At 36.7% G+C, this 17,976-nt stretch overlaps 1 protein-coding gene across 3 annotated transcripts in view; it reads left to right on the top strand.

The window, feature by feature from the left end:
* The window catches only part of KCNT2 (potassium sodium-activated channel subfamily T member 2), a 166,359-nt gene extending 150,070 nt beyond the window's left edge, over window positions 1-16,289 (top strand). For 2 of the 3 annotated variants that reach the window (XM_026089180.1, XM_026089179.1), the window contains 4 exons: window positions 34-162; window positions 6,746-7,037; window positions 12,990-13,074; window positions 16,178-16,289. In XM_026089180.1, coding sequence (XP_025944965.1) covers window positions 34-162; window positions 6,746-7,037; window positions 12,990-13,074; window positions 16,178-16,289 — 618 coding nt within the window. Of the gene's footprint in view, window positions 1-33; window positions 163-4,875; window positions 4,897-6,745; window positions 7,038-12,989; window positions 13,075-16,177 lie in introns of all 3 variants that reach the window. The other variant, XM_026089181.1, reaches the window with a different exon arrangement.
* Window positions 16,290-17,976: the final 1,687 nt, after the last annotated feature.

The raw sequence follows: 17,976 nt of genomic DNA, 5'->3' as shown, positions 1-17,976 counted from the left end.
GAAATTAAAGACTTCCTATTATTATTTGTTCAGATGAAAATAACAGAAGAGGATCTATGGATTAGGACATATGCCAGACTGTATCAGAAACTTTGTTCTTCTACAGGAGACATTCCAATTGGAGTCTACAGGACAGAATCCCAAAAACTTACAACATCTGAGGTATGTCAGTTTATTATACTTTTTCTTTGGATTTGATTACAGATACAACATTCTTTGGGCCTCATAACATTCTGAACCACTTAATAAAAGAATATTGGGAATGCAATGTCTACAAACGCACGGAACTCCAATAACCCACTGAAGGTCTGTCTCCCTGCGATCCCTCTGGCTACATGTACACAGTCACATATACTCAGGGCTCACATTCAGGTTCAGACTTCATGAATACCCAGACCCAGTCTACATACTGACTTTTATTCTGGTGCTTCTGTATAGGGAACTGATTGATCAGGAAGAACAGCTTAGGCACAGGTAAGACAAGTAGTATTTAGCTGTAGTCTGAACTTGTATATACTGACTAATAGCGATATCTAACAATCTATATGACCAGGTCCTGTAACAGGTATGTCACAGGAAGGTTATGTTATATACCCCAAGAGGTGGCATTTCAGTATTTATGTGAATTTCTAACTAGAAATCAGCAACTAGAGAATAAATTCATGTTACTAAAAATATTATGGGATCTCTCTGAGTTTAGCTGCCAAACAGTGGTAATTTTTGTATATATGTATGTATATGTGTCTGCCATACATATGTATGTCTCTCCCAATACATATATAGGAGAATGACAAAACTACTGTGTTTCTTGACTATTTGGTCATTTCTTTATATAGATGCATGAATTTAGTTATCCCATACATTTATTTTACAAATTGAATAATAGTGCTTACAGTTCTATTTTAACAATAATGTACACACTGAGTTTCCCTTATATTTATAGGAATAATATTATGCATGCATTTCCCCAATTATAATTGCTTTACTCAATGATAGGCTTTAAAAGCCCAATTTTACACAGAGATGTAGAACTGAACAACTGTAGCAGAACAACACTAAAGCAAGCCCAAACTCATGAAAACATTTTGAGTCTTAGTGTAGCTGCTAGTTGAGAATGTTCTGTTCTGTTTTCCTGATTCTGACTGTAGTTAAAGAAAAGGTGCATGACATTTACCAGACTGCAGAAGTAGTTTCAGTTCCTTTATAAACATTGGAAGTTGGCTTCTTCAAAGTGTTAAGCCATTCAAAGTTTTCAGGAGTGACTGCTACTCAGCTACTGACTAAATACCTTCCATTCAGCTGCTTTCTTGTAACCAGTAGTGATAGACTCAGCTACATTCAAACTTAAAATATGATGCAAATTAACCCCTTGCCATCATTTAGGATAACAGAACATTGTAACATGACCATTTCAATCAATTTATGTTACTTAGAACAGATTTTTGCACACATACATTACGCCAGTTTAGAAAGGTGCCATCCCATTATCACTAATTCCCCAACTTGACAGATTCCTGTTATATGTCTTAAACAGGTTTATAATAAAGGTGAATCAAACATTTGTGAAAAAAGCTGGAAACAAAACCTCTCATTAAAGTATATTTCTATTTTCCAGCCCAGTCATACTCTGGAAACAAAACTGCCCATGAAAGTACATTTCCATTTTTCAGCCCAGTCATACTCTATGCTAATGGGAATTCAAGAATTTGGGATTGATTTTAAATTTATTCCACTATTTATTCATTTGCAGTAATGCCATATCCTTCCAGATGTTCTAACAGAAAGATCATTCATCAGGTTCCATAAGATTTTCTCACGACAAGTAGGCTTTGTTAAAATGACCACCTTTCTAAAATGTTTTTATGTAGTGATTATACGAGATACTACTACTATCTCCTACACAATGGTTGCTCCCATTGACTGTGCTCCCAATTATTTATGCTCCAAAATGAGACACAGAACTTTGAGGATGTAAATTTAACCATTTTGCTAAAACAACAGCACATGTAGCTTCTATACATTGGTGCCAAAATGATTGCAGATGAAATGTCTCAGCTGAATTATATAATAATTCTGACAGTTGACTTGCCCAAACCACGCTGTGCAGATCAGCCCTGGTTATGAATCCAGGTCCCTGTGTGTATTTTAAACTTGGGATTCTGAGTAGACGGTGAAATTATAGTAAAATAAGGAACTTAACTATTCCAACATGTGATATTAAAACAGCACAAGCCTTTTGTATCCATAAGAACTTTAAGAACATGAAAACAAGATTGCGTGTTTTCATAGCATACCTAAACCTAGAAATGCAGAGCACGCTTACCTTTCTATTGAATTTTGTTCTTAAAGTACAGATAAGAAATATTTTAGCTGTACTGGAAATGTCAGTGAATGAAACAGTGCACTTTTAGCTATGAAATAACTTTTACTTAAATAACAGGAGCTAGCTCAACTTTTCTCTGCTTTTTTCTTGTTTTGTTTAAATAACTATGCATCTGAAGATATTTCTGTGGTCTTAAATTCTTCACCCATCTAGAAGGGAGGGGGAGGGACTGCCTCTCTCAATATACCTGTTGAGAGACCAGAGTTTTTTTGCAAGGCAAATACATAATTATGGGGGGTTTTTTGTACTACACTACTGATTTTCACATTTGATTTGTGTGGCTTTCCCCCCTCCATCTACAAGCCATTTGTTTACGTGAGCATTAATACTGCTGTCTCATAGCCAGGTTCCTTAAGCCATGGCTCAAATGGAACTGTAAATTACAACACAGTGGAAAAAACCTTTCTCTCTGCTTCTGAAGTATCATCTCAAATATAGCTTACTTGATTTCAAATACAGACTATTTTTCTCTTATAAAAATTTTCTGAAATACAGAAAACATTAAGCCACTAACTGTAAGCTTTATCTTGAAGCAAGTACAAACATTCAGTTAAGGTTTATTTAAAAATAAGGATTACAAAAACCTATTAAGACTCCACCAAGTTCCCTATAGTCTTTCTTTGTGGAGCACCCATAGCTCTCCAGGTGGCTTGTATGGCTCAACCAGTCATCTGTGCCACTACAGCCATGGCAGCTGATATTTTTCAACATAGCAGCATTAGCATAATCTATCAAAATCATCCCTTGGAGAAGAATATAGGCAGCATCACTGCTTGAAAAAAAAAAAAAAAAACACAAAAAGAACCCCCCACAAAAAAAAACCCCAAACTGGCATAGCTTTCAACAAGGCAGAGGATGAGCCAGATTAAGAATTCATTAAGTATGAATGAGTAAAATAAGAAGTGATATTAATGCTTTGTCCTCACATTCATGGCTGGATATTTGACTGTAGCTCCTAAAAGTTGGAGAAACAGTTGAAACAAGCTTACAGCCTATTGTGAAGAACCCATTTGGTGGCTTTTTTTCCCCCTCTGTATTTTCTCATGCCTTTTTGGTTTTTTTGGATGTAAACACACACTCAAATAGTTCTCTGAGGCAAGCTTCTTATTTTTCAATTAAAAAATGGTAAACTAAAGACCTTTCAACTGCTTTTCTGAGAACAAGTTCTGGGACCACCAGGCACCCGTAAAAATTAAATGGCACTTAACTGTAAATTCACAATTTTACCATAACACTGGGAACCTCTGGAGCCTGTAGTTGTGTAGCTGTTCAAGTGTGTAAATACCTGATCAGACAAGGCACAGATTTATTTCAGGATAACCAACAATTATCTTTTACAAAGAAGGAATTTCTTAAAACATTCAAATAGACTCTGAAACCAGCCTGGAATGCAATAGATAAGAGCAGTCCTACCAGGTTTCACAGGTAATTTGAAAGGTAGAGTTTTAATTAAATCAGAGGAAGAACTGGTGTAAAAAATCTCCTAGTTAAATTTTCAAATTGTGGGGTATTGGATTAAAGAGGGAAGAGTGGTACTGTCTTTGTTTATTAATTGAAGTCAAAGCATTTGGTAACTTTCTTTTTTTTNAAGGTTGTAAATGAATGTGGTGTTTTCCTACCTAGATGCTTCAGCAGCTTCTTGCTCTCAGGGGGTGGGCACTTGTGAAACCCTCCCTGCTCCCAGTGGCACAGGAGTATTGCCTAACCTAGTTCTTTCCCAAAATAGTTTTAACTATCACACCTAGCTCTGCTTCTGCTATCTTTATAGGTAGATACCTACAAATGCTGAAAGCTGTGATCTTTCTGCAGAGTAATTCGTCCAATGATAGAGGAATTTCCAACTAGTTTAACTAGTAAAACAATATTAGCGTGAGCTATCATTTTAGCTTTCTAATATATTAAGCCAGGAAAAAACCCGAAACTTTTAAGTATTGTAAGATGAGAGTGGAGAGTTAAAGAAATGAGTTGCTAATTTTTCTCATGAATGATTCACTTTTAGCTATAGTTTGAAGGTTTCTACTCAGTGAACCTCCAAAGTGTATTTCAATTTGAGTTGAAGGAGACATACCAAACCGTTTGTACTGGACTACTAGAGGTTGCTGAAAGCTGTCAGTTAATGGTTAACTCAAGTAAGAAGAACAAAATATGCAAATATTAATATTGCTTTACATACAGGTTCTCCTTTGAAATTTCCTTTTTTTGTATTAACCAAATCAGGAGCCCTTGTCACTCTGATAGTTATTATTCTTTTAAAAAGAAAGGAAGCTTCCAGTGGTCTAGTTGCTAAAGAACAATCACATCTAACATGCCACTCAGTGACATGGTCATATGATTCAAACTATTTCCATTTCATAAAAAATCAGATAAGAAATCTTCCTTGTTACTTGTGTAGTTTATTTTCTGTGCTTGCTGTTAAACCATCCACGTTTGCTCCTTCAGATTCACTTCTGTTTAAATTGTCTTTTGTTTTCTTTTTCCCCTTCCTTTGTCAGTCACGAGAAATGGCTTCACAAGTAAGTATTTGTTTACCATCTGCCTGTTCCAAGTTAAACCCAGGGAGTAAAATCCTTACTAGTTTTAAAAAACAGAATTGGATTAATATAGGGATTTTGTGCCAGCATATTTGATAAGCATCCAACTGTTGTTATGCACACAGCAACGTGCTTATCTTTCAATAGCACTTGCAGGAAATGGAACTATGCAATGGATCATCTTTGATTAAATAAAGCTTAAAGCGTCATTGTTCTTTACACAAAAGTCTTAAGTATCTGAAAGCTGACAGACTGGGACTTTGAGAGAGGCCCTATGGAGTTAGGTGGCATGTCCCTGGGGAATTCTAAAGGTAACAGATTGTCTTTAGTCTGCTGTAAATAACAGCTAGTCAATGCAAGGGGGAAAAAAATTAATGACTTCCTCACACTATCACACTTGCTTATGTTGAACTGTAAATTACAGACTCCAGGAACTCTACAGATGAGGGGGGATAGGAGGAAGAAATGGACCTCCTAAAGAAAGGTCATATCCAACACTGATGAGGACAACAGAATCTTGCCTTCAGAAGTTTGTTTTTTGAATGGGGAAAGGCCCTTAGAACCTCAGAGATCAAGAAATCAGTAGCTCTTCAGATAAAATTGCTTTGTTTACGAATCACTTCCAGCATATTGTAAACTCTTTCTGTTCTTTGGATTCATATTAGCTGAGCCAGCTTCACTTTTCACTTTAAGTAAGCTTTGCTTTATGCAATTTTTTTCAGGCTTGTTTCCCCATACACACACACTCAACCTTCTGAAATCACTCATCAGTAACTTGCTAATATGACTGCACTGCTACCAGTGAGGACTCCACTATTTTTTATTATTTCAATATCAGTAGAAGACTTACTTTCCAAAGGTCACAATGATAATTCAGCATTATAAAATAGTTTTGGAAAAAAAAAGCTGAAAAATATTATTTAAATCCAACAGTGAAATTAAAACAATTTTAAAGTTCTCTCTTCAAATGTTTTCTGTTACATTCCCTACGTTCTTTTTGTATATGTTACAACTGCATACGTAGCCCGACTTATTTCAGTACCTCTGTATTTGTTTGTACAAAGTATGCTATTGGTCATACTCAGGTGCTGGGTGGCATGAAGAAACTACAGCAATAGAGGGCCAGATATTGGCCCTTCTAAGTCTTTTTGTTGTTGTTGCTACAATGGTAAAAAAGCAACATAACTTTGCTTGCATGTAGGAAATACGGATTACCTCCTTTGCAAGGGGTGTTCCAAGTCATGCTGAAAGCTATGGCATACCTCCCTATCATCAGACACACAGGCATTCCATAAATCAAGCATTGGGAAGTCAAAAATACTTGGGAATTTAAGAAAAAGGTAACAGTCACGTTGCATCTGTGGTCTTAAACAGGGCACTCAAAATCTTGCAAAGTTGAACTGTTACTTAATGAATCCACAATATATTTTTAAAAAGCAGTTATATAATTTGAATTTCTCAAAATATGCAAAGACTTGGAAGAATGCAGACAATTGATCCAGAACAGATCCCTAGATTTAGGAAATGCAGTACAAGAAGGCTAGAATCCTTATTTTCAGAATCAAAATGTAATCAAGAGCTAACTAATGCATAACTGATTTTGCAATTGAGAAATGTATTTACATTATAAATGAGTATTTTACATAACAGGTCAAAGTCTCAAGTAAGGATGCCCAGTTCAGCAATGCTTGCTAAGCATCAATAGCTGAATCCCCTCAGCTCCACTGCAAACAAAACACATGTTCAGCTGCCCTACTGAAAAGAGGGGAGAGTATCTTTGTCTGTTTCCATTTTTTAAAGCCCTGACCCCTCCTGTCATTTTCCTTTCAAGTCTCAAATCTCTATCAGTGTGGAAGAATGGGAAGACACTAAAGAACAAATTAATTATCGTAATAATCATCGTAACTCAACATCCAGCGATCAGTCAGATCATCCCTTGTTACGACGAAAAAGCATGCAGTGGGCCCGACGGCTGAGCAGAAAAGTCCCAAGACACTCTGGTAAAACAGCGGAGAAGATAAGCCAGCAGCGAATGAACCTTTACAGGAGGTCCGAAAGACAGGAACTTGCTGAACTTGTGAAAAACAGAATGAAGCATCTGGGCCTTTCTCCAGCAGGATATGGTATGATTACTGTAATACTTTAAATTAATAAAACATCAGTATTATGCCAGACATACTTATTTTTAATCTTCTACAGACTGAGGCTGCCATAGATGAAACTAAGTTTATGGTAATATTTTTATGTTTTTTACTGAGGAAAACCTGATGGAATTTTTTAAATCAGTTCTGTTGTGGTCCATTCCTATTTTCAGATGGAACACTCAGAAGACTGCATGTCAGTCGTATTTTACATATGAATATGTATAAGCTGAATATATAAACATTCCCCTGTCAATGAACAACTGTGCCATATTCCCCCACACACTGAAATATAAATGAAGACAGAACTGTTGTGAAGTTCACTCATATGTTGAGATGGGGAGCTGGTTATATGTGAAGGATATTACCTTTTTTTTTTCCCCGTCATTTTTTTTAAATGAAGTGAAAAAGTGTCACATTAAAGTCATTTTTTAAGTGTGTTTCACTAGGTCTGTAGGTGCTGTTTGTGTCCAACAACCCCTTTTCCAACAAAGCCGATGCTGTCTTTTTAAAGCTATTGATGGAGTTCTGTGACATCTTTTTTAATATATGCAAACATAGCTGCCTGGCAACTGGATCAAAAGTTATAAGCCCGGAAGGCACAAAAAGTCATGAGTCAACATATATCATGTGTGTTATTTAGTCATAAGTCATACTTGCAGAAAACCGGTGACAATATCCATCTTTTCTTAGCCATCCTTAATGCAAAGTTTTAGAGAACATAGTTATTTCTCTGGAATTATTTGATTAATGAATCAAGGAATGAAAAAAACCCCCCCACAAGACTGAAGTTTTGCCTCCTTTTTCCAAAAGGAGTTTATATTTTACCTGTTACCTGGATTTTCTTAACAGCATAATTGTAAAGTTTGCACCAGGCTTAGTTACTCCTAGAGAAATTTAAAAAGACTCCTGCTCAGCTAGACTTGGAGAGCACCAGCTGAACAGAGCCTGGTTCATTACATTTTGGATTCCTAAGAGAAGGACACTGTCCAATACCTGTTTATTGAAGAAGTCAAATACAAAATTAAAAGTAACTTACTATTAGACAACCCCAATTTACTAATACAAGATTTTAAAAATAACACAGACTCCTGTAAGCTAAGAGATGGTTTACATTTGGATAACATTTCATAAGGAAAACTTCCGTCTTAAATTATTTGAATTCATATTTACATATTTCTTGGGTTGATGCTCCACCATCCTCATAGTAGCATGCAAACACTTTCAAGTTATGCATTAAGAAACATTAAACTAAGCACTACTCTGTGTTGTTTTCTGCTCTCTCATCCTTTCAGAAAAAGAAAGGCATGGTTTATTTTAATAAATAAACCATAAATTTTTATTTATATATATTTGATGGGTTCATACCACTGAAATGCCCTTATGCAGGAAAAGGGAGACACAAAAATGTGAGATCTGTGACAGCTCTTAGTATCTGTGGAGGTTCATTCCACAGTTTTATTATTTACACTTGTATTTTAAAAGATACACCTGAAGCCTAAAGTGGAAAACAATGAGATTATCTAAAATATTATTCTGACCTGGAAAGTTACTATAAAAGTTCTCAAAATGCCACCGTTTTCCGTTATCCAATATCATATTCAACTACAAATAAAACAAGCCCTTATATGTTAGTGTATGGCCTGGGAGTTATCCAAGTTCTGTCTAGCTTATTCAAATCAAAATGCAATTAAAGTTGTTGTCACTGACTGTGCATGCCAGAACAGAACACACTTCCACCTAATTTTCACTTCAGATTCATTAGCCTCCACAGGGCTCAGTGAAATAACCAGGGACAGCTCTACTGAATACGAGAATGTAAATATGAGAAGGAATAAATATACGTGTAACCTGTTTTCAGAGTAGATCTGCATTACATGACAATCTTTTCCCTGCTCCCTAACTGGATAATTACTATTCCCACTTACTATCCCCACTGTATGAGACTCTGCAGGAAGAATCAGGGCTAAATATTTTGCAGAAGCAATACAGATCCCAATAACATTTGATCAACCACAGAAAAGTGTTGTAAACTTGATTCATATTAATATGAGTCACAAGAAAACTTTGGTGGATCCCTGCTTTTCTCTTAAAATCCTAGTTAAAAGCCAACAGTAAATTTTCATTTCATTATTCAAATTCAATTCACTTCTACACCACCTGCAGAACAGCAAAATCTTGATAAGTAGATGCTTGTTTCACCTAACAACATTTATCTGCAATGTTTAGAAATTTTCATTATCGCTTCCCTATTTTCTTACAGATATGTCTCATTGTAGCGAAAGCTTCTACTTTGACCACCACAGCAACACCCGCAGTCTGCGCACGGATCGGTTTTACACATTCAGTCAGCTGCAGGCCTGGGCCATCACATTCCCACGGCCATCCTTCTGCCCCCTTCACATTCAGTAAGAAATTACATTAGTTTTTCATCCATCTTTAGAGCTAGCTCTCTCCCCACTCATTCTACTAGATTTTAAGCACAGATTAGAAACTTTTTAATCTCCCTCTTCTTTCAAACTGGCAGGAATCATGCCAGTTCCCTGCAGGAGCTGCACATACTCCTTAGTATTCTCTCTTGGCAAGTGCCGGGAGTGATGAAAAACAAATAGGAGAAGAACCACATCCCCTTATGTAGCTGCACATGCTGGCACGATCTCTAAAGCCAATCTCCTCGTCTTCAGTGCTCTTTACTCTGAGTCTAATAACCCCTAAGATCTCCAATTTTAAATTCAATTAACGCCAAATTCATTTAATTCAACCCAGACACAATATGTTGTTGGCAGTACAAACCTCTAGTAGAGGCATAATTATGCGAGTGTAGTGGTACATGTGCCTGTAGCTTGTACTTTGCATCAGGTTAACCTTACAGCAATGAGCTGTAATGTAAAACACCACTTCAGCTATATAACTGCATCCATACTAAGAGTCTGTATGAGTTTACCTAATTGTTTTCTAGGCAGATGTACTTACAGTGGTGCAAAAATATGTGATACAAGCATGCTTAAAAAGAAAATACACATACTAGAAAACACCCAATATAGTAATTCTCAGCCTACAGACAGAATATCAAGAATGCTTCAATTGCAAAAAAAATTAGGAATCCAATTTAAATTAGAATACAGCCATTTTGTTTCAAATGATTTCCCCTAAGATGCTGAAGAGAGATTAGCATAGAAGAAATGCCCTCCCCCCTTTTTTTAAAAGCCTGACCAAATTAAGATTAGTCTCATTGCAACACTCCAGGAAACATACCAAGAAAAAAGCTAAACAAATATACTGAAATGACAGCTACAACAGTGTGATAAGACACTATTAGACAAAACCTTAACCCCTCCAACATACCAATGACAAGATCTACTTCATTTGCAATATATCATTAGAAGAATGGTTAAAAAGAAATAACAAGAAATACCAATTTCTGTTTATACAGTTTTCACCTTTCAACCCATTGGCATGGGTGATAAAAAGAAAAAGGTAACATCACTTACTTGATACATATGGAAAGCGGAAAAAATATATATATATTGACCAATTTGCGAAAGCAGATGGGAATACCATACAACTGCATTTAGCATTGGCTATCACTTGGACTCAATTCCAGCTGGGGATGAAAATCCCTACTTCCTAAATACCAACATAAGCGACACAACAGACTTTAATTAAACTGAAATTGTGTTGCATTAAGAATTGCTGCAAGTGTAAAAAATGCAAAAGAACATTTTTAGAACATTCAGAAAGAAAATACATCTCGTGAACTATTATACCTTGCTAAGTTAATTTCTCATTCCATTATTCTTGAGGCAAAGATAAGGCAGAAAAACCGTAAATGAAAAACTGAAGCCCTGGCACATACCAGAAACAGCCCCCAAACATCACAGTTCTACACACTCAGCTTCAAACTTGGGCTGTCACATTCTCAGTCGTGGCTCCTTCTCCCTCTGCCACCAGCAGCATCCTTCTCTCTAACTCACCTCCAGAATTAATCTCTCCTTACAAATTCTGCTGCACATTAAAGGTTGGGTAGAAACTTTAGTCTCCCTGTTCCTTCAAACCCATAGGAAAGTCTGTTGAAGCCAGGTGTGCTTTTATAAAAGAGATGAAAAAGCACAGGTGTCAAGATGAAGAACATGTTTATACTGATCACACAGATAAATTGCTGTGAAATGAGGATAACATGTTCTTCACCTGCAAAAGTATTTGTTCCATAGAATTTATCTGCCTCCACTGATTCTGGTGTGAAGAGCAACATGAAGCAATAGAAACCTGTACTGAGGTTTTAGAAAGCAAACACACATGACCCTGCTTCGAGCAGGAGATTGACAAGATGATCCCCCCCCCCCCGAGGTTCCTTCCAGCCTGAATTAATCCTATAATCCTAGATCATTATCCTTTTCTTTGTTATAACTTGGACCAACATAAGGACTATAATTGGGTTCTGAGTGTAGCACAGTCTGCTCTGTGCTGTTTTTGCAGATGGAAACCTGCTGCACTGCTTAAGGGACTACTGCGTTATTGCTGAGCAGTGTCTATATAGCTGTCAAACTCTCATACTGCAACTTCCTTTAAAGTGCATTCCACTGGCCTCAAACGTTCTAGAAACTTTATTAGCATTCAATGACTTCAAAACAGGATTCCCAAAGAACTGTCTCTGCCTCCTAATTCAGTGGAGCTGTTCCTGGTTGCTGACAACATGCATTTCTTCCACAGCGATGACAGGCCGTTGAACTTCCTTGATTACAGCAACAAAGCTGGTCGGAATGTCTGTTCATTTTGCAAAAGCAAGTTTTCTTACCACGTGGAGCTGAAAGGCCATACTTCTAGTATGTGCTAAAGCATATCAATATAGATTTAGTATAGCTTTGAACGTGAAACTGAGATTGCATTTCTTACCACCAGCGGACTGGCACTGAAGGACTGGTTCCAATACATGCCATCACAACTTTAAGTTTAAGCTTGCCTTGTACAACTAAGGAATATTGAATCCTTTCACTGTCCCAGATATTAGTTGCTCCATTTCATCATAAGCATTCATACAAGAATATAGTTTGTTAAAAACATTTTAACATCTCAATTCAAAATATTTTATCAGGCTGATATCAATCAAAGCTTTGGGTTCTCCCAGGCTTTTCAACATTGGCATCCCCTATGGCTTAGTATCCGGGATTAACTTTACTAGAGCGATCAATGAAACAATGTGACTACTAAAGGGCTTTTGGGACATCTTAATAATTTTGCACACCAGCTATTACTTAGAATCACAGGCTCAAATCCTAGCTATCTTTGTGCTTCCCCAACACCACCACATAGTATATTTTATGAGCATCTTTTGGCTGTGCTCTTTAACCTCAATCCTCTAGAGATTATAGGAAGCGAACAGTACTGTTTTAAAATATAAGCATCAATGCCAACATCGCTTTTCCCTGATAATATATTAACCATTCCAGAGGAAACTATCACTGAATGGTATTATATGTATGTAATTTATGACAGCTACTACATAAATCTAGCAGTATAGCTTTGGGGATCAAAGATGCGCCTGAAGTGTGGCAAAGAAGAACATATTTGAGATATAAAACTTTCCTTCAGCTATTTTAATGTTGATTACTAAATAATAAAGTGAAAGCATTTTTGAGGTAAATGTAGGCCCATTGCCTATGATAAAGTGAGACAATTCTAAGTTATTTGTGATAATTTGATATTTTAAGAGCTGGTAACTCAAAAGATGCCATGTTAGATTGTCCCAATGCAAGTACAGTTGACAGAAAATCATGAAACTTACCAGATCACTTTGACTGACATCTGACACAGTTTTTGACGGCTCTATGAACCAAAGGCGATCTTTTATCAAATTAGTTTGCCAGAAGTGATACTCTCGACAATTTCTTTGTAAATACTATAATTAATCTGGTATCTATTTTTTTTGTCCTTTAGATGAAATGAATGATCATCAGAACACCCTCTCTTACATCCTGATCAATCCTTCTCCAGATACAAGATTAGAACTGAATGACATAGTGTAAGTTAAAGCATAAAAAAGACCTGCAAAGTTTCTTGTTTGCACTTCTGCCTGAGTTTTATTGTTTTATTTAATACCTTCCTGCTAGAAGAAATCTGCACCTGAAAAACAATAAAAATTAAGATGGAGATTTTATTTAAACAGACATTAGATTTTATATATTAGTTTTTATATATAGTATATATTTATACACTATATATATATATATGTATATATAGTGCACACGAAGCAGCAACCCCAGCTTTGTCCAGAAAGCTTTCTTGTTAGTCTTTTTAGAGGCTAGCGTTTAAACATCACTTCAAGAAAAATGATCTCACTACTTTTATCGTACAATTAAAACAAAAGCATTACATTTTAAGTAATACGTTCAGATTTTGCCTTTTGCAGTTGAGGGCTCCAGGTTTCAGCAGTCTACAGGAACACCCACACATCACACTGCAGTCGCTCAGCCAATACTGTCCCACCCATGCCTACGGGACGAAGATGATCACTGGATTTGGCAGCTGTAAGAAGGCAAATTATAAACCCTCAGGGGTCTAGCAGCTGTTGACCAAAATAGACAGGCTTCTTACAGTTTTATTAAGGCTTATGACTAAAGTAATATTGAGCACTTTTACTTTATGGATTACTTATTACAGAGTTATTTGTGATTCAGAGCCCAAATTACTTATTTCGGGTACAAATCTTTGGTTTAGTTTAATCTAAAATAAGAAATACAAGAAAATCTGAATTTTTGCCCAGAGTCTAAGAAAAACTATTTCTCCAAAACAAAATATAATAGAATTGAAATTTAGTTTCCCAGGCCCTTCAAATTTCTTTTTTTCCTTAAACTTGCTCCATTGTCTTAAGTGAGTAAAGATACAGGCAGACCGTATAACAGCTCACTGTAACTATGCCTGAACCTAACCGAATATTAAATGAGCTATGAATGTGAACCAGGGATGACAGTCCATATTTAAGTCACTGTTCTCGTACTGAGATAAATCAAGCCATTGCATTGGTACTCCCTGCCTTACCCACTTGCTAACACAGCAAGCAATTTCACTGTCCTGCCCATCCACACCAGAAAGTATAATATTAATCATGGAAGAAAATAAGATTTTTTTCATGTGTTTAGAATATTCTTCATTTGGTTTTGATGATGGCATTGTTCCAGAACAGAGCAGACTCTTCCATGACTCCTCAGTTTCATTGCTTTTGGCCAGCAAAACAAACAAATTTACCAGTTTCATTTAAGTAGTGCTAGGAAAATCTAGAATAAACTTAGATGTCAAAGGTTATAAAACAAGAGTAATAAGTCTTTGTCATTAAGCAAATAGATAGCATGAGAATATGATTTAGATAGGAGCAGCATGAGTGGATCTTTGAGTCCACTGCCTTTTTTTGTTGTTGCTTATACAAAAGGGTTAGGCTATTCGATTGTAGCAACAAGCTCTATAGAGAGAGAACATTGTGTTATTCAGTTTTAGCCAGGAAGAAAAGCAGAAACAGTATCAAAGCAATAGAGGCAGGTGGTCTTTCCAAATCATGGAGATGAGAATTGATTTTCTGGGGTACCCACCATAAAGCCAATGCCCACGGACTCAGAGGCCCATGCTTTGAAGAGCCACGAACAACCTGTTGCACTGTTACAAAGTGAGCTGGTAAAATATGGCAGTTCTGTGGGAAATATGGCAGTGGTTGCTTGCACACTTTTGGAACATGTTAGTTGCAGTTACTCAGCATTTTCCAGTTCACTTTTTTTTTTTCCCCCGATTTTTTTTCTGGATGTTCTAATTAGCAGTCTGAGGCAAACAATGCTCTGATACCGAATGGTAGAAGTTCATGGCCTTTTTTAGGGGCTGTTTCTTAAGACCTACTGGAAGATGATACTGCAAAACTTTGCAAGCACCACATGGACTTCTAGTTTCTCTATCATAGTCTACAAATAATCAGAAAAATTTCTCATTCATTGTAGAACCAGAAAGTGCGCGGGTTACACGCTGCATGTGCATTATCAATGCTAGGAGTTTCATTTGGCTGAGGAGGACAGAGACACACATGGCACCACCATTTTCCAGGATGTGAGAGAGAGGATTCCTTCACATTTCTTTTTCTTGCATTTCTTTTTCTTTCTTTGCAAAAGCTGATCAAAAAACAGGATTTGAAAATAAAATTTTCACTGCCTTCAGTGTTACTGCACATCTTTGGACAAATTTAAAATACCAGGATTGAATCCAGTCATTGTCATCTTTTTATGAACATAGTGGCTTTGGAAAGCACTGGCTGACAGTCCAGAAAACTGAAATATATTAGTCTACAGCAGCACAAAACAGCTACTGAGTCAGTGCCAAAAGCTGTCTCAGTTTAGATAGTTTGTCAATAGAGACAGCTGCCAAGACAGTACAGAACTTACACTTACAAATTAGTGGGAAGCTCTTCCATCCTTATTCTAAGAAAAGTGATCTGAACCATTACCTCATGAACTTAAATTTAAACTCATGAGGCATTTTCCTTAAGGATTTGCATCTACTAGAAGTTCTTTCTCAAAGTAAGGGTCCATCTCCAGACAGTCAGCCCACACTAAGCTTACCAACATTGTGGTTTTTATTTATTGAGCATGGTGTCAAGACGTATCCCCTGGCTTCCTTATGAAATCCTTCTAGAAATAAGTCTGTGGAGCACTTGTCCCTTCTTTAAGGCATAATAAATAAAGGGGATACATAAGGGAATACAGAGTTACTGGCAAACTTGTGTGTTCAAGGACTGCAGTGGATACCCAGGAACGGAGCTGACATATCCAAAAGATCAAAGGAGCTCTCAGTCAGGTAGGAATAGTACCAGCAGTCAAAAATTAAGGTTTGGATGTGGCCAGTATGTGCAGATGGTTTTTAGGTGGATAAAATGTAAACAGCTTTTTTTAAATTATCTGATGTGAGTGGTATATACCCAAGTACACAAGTTACCCAATAGGAACTAGACAGAGCACCTTCAAAATAAGGCTCAAACTCTTCCTCAAATCTTTTCAACAACAGTACAGCAGTAGAAAATTATTTTGTCCTTGCTCATGCCAAGTATTCTTAAGAGATTTTTTTTATTATTTATTTTATTTATTTTTACACAGATACTTGATCCGACCTGATCCGCTGGCTTACGTTCCAAATACTGCACCCAGCCGAAAAGACAGCTTCTGCAATACAGTGGGACAAGACACCAGGGAAGAAACGCAACTTTGATACGTAACTCATCACAAAATTAAGAGACAGTTTTATACGTATATGTTGTTTTCAGTAACCATTTTGAAAACTATTTTGAATGGTACATTTGATTCAGATTTGGGAACCAGAGAAAGTGACAGTGGTAAGTGACCAACTTTAGAAACATGGTCTCTAGGAACTCTGATTTTAGGAACTGTCAAACTTGTAGCCTGCTCAATACAGTAAACAAACTTTGTTACCTTACTAGAATTATGAAAACTATTGCTGTTTAACCAATATGAACAAATTATTTCTGAAGCGACAGATTCCATCATAAGTTTCACTTAGAAGCTAAGTATATTTATCAAAGTGACAACATGTCAGTGACTAAGCTCCTGACCTACATCCTGAAGCCACCTGATGCCTGTAGAAAGACCATGCACAACTTGCAGCAGTAAATACTGTGTTAATACCTATACGTGCCAATGAGGCTTTGTGTGTCAAGAATCCAGCCTTTCAGATAATTTTCAAGCTTAGCTTGTCATCCATTTATATTAGAACAATCTAGTAGCAGTCCCATTATAGCTTCTGGGACTGGGGTGTTAGTTTTGTGGACACAGATCAGGCTGCACAACACAGCCTAGTCATACCGTAGAGTTTCTGATCTGAGGCACATCCACTGAAAATGTAACTCAGAGGAGCCCATCTGGAGGAAATTTCCCATCATCTCACACAGGCATTTCAAATGATAGTAGTTTGTAGAGCAACAGAAGCAGGACTTCCTTTCATAGGGAGTATAGGAATTATGTAAAGGCAGCCCTTCTACCTATGTAGAAACTTGTAAGCTACTATCTATGCAAAGCTACAAACAATGGTAGCTGAGGCAGAATATAACCCTTTTAATCCGAGTGATTTGTCAGCGAGAAGCCTGTATAGATTATGAAACAGAAGCGAGAGCATCCTTCTAGGAAACATTTCATACCACAGATCCTTCCCATCTCCCTCAACATGCCAGAACTGCTACTGTCCAACAAAGCACATACATGCCCAGTCATTCAGATTACCATAAACCTGATAAATTTTCATATGAAGTTATGTATCGTGTTGAAAATTAAAGAAATCTATTGCCCATTCCATAAAGTGAATAGAATACTAAGTTGCACAGTGGATTCAATTGCTCAGCTTTTGCATTTAGCACACAAGAAAGCATCTACTACTACGTCAAACATCTGAAGCTGCTACAAAATCTCCAGCCTACAGATACCAGAATGCCACAAGTTTTCGTCAAACTTTCTACAGAATAAGCATGCCTGTACATGGTCTTCCAAAATTACATTTTTCCTTTGCCATTTGTTACAGAAAGGGGAAAAAGCACACTTAAAAGGTAAAAGCCCTACTGTTATAATGATCTATATATACACCTGTTCCAAGAAATTTGGCAGGCAGTCTACAGTTGCAAAGTTGATTTCTTTGAACTCCCTTGATGTTCTACATGTACAGAATTTGAGTCTAAAAATCATTCTATTCTATTTTATTTGGAAAAGCAACTACATGGTTGTTTTTGTTCCAAAATATAAAATGCCAGATTGCCCAATGAACAACTCGCGGATGTGAGTATGCTTATCAGCGTTATAACATGTTGAAACTAAGTTACATTCACATTAGGAATGACAGCAAGTCTGCTATTATTCTCTCCCTTCTTCCCCATTCTTTTAAAACTTAACTA

Source organism: Apteryx rowi, unplaced genomic scaffold, assembly GCF_003343035.1.
Source record: "Apteryx rowi isolate R43461 unplaced genomic scaffold, aptRow1 scaffold_80, whole genome shotgun sequence".
NCBI classification, from domain to species: domain Eukaryota; kingdom Metazoa; phylum Chordata; class Aves; order Apterygiformes; family Apterygidae; genus Apteryx; species Apteryx rowi.
This window is presented reverse-complemented; position numbering and strand designations above follow the sequence as displayed.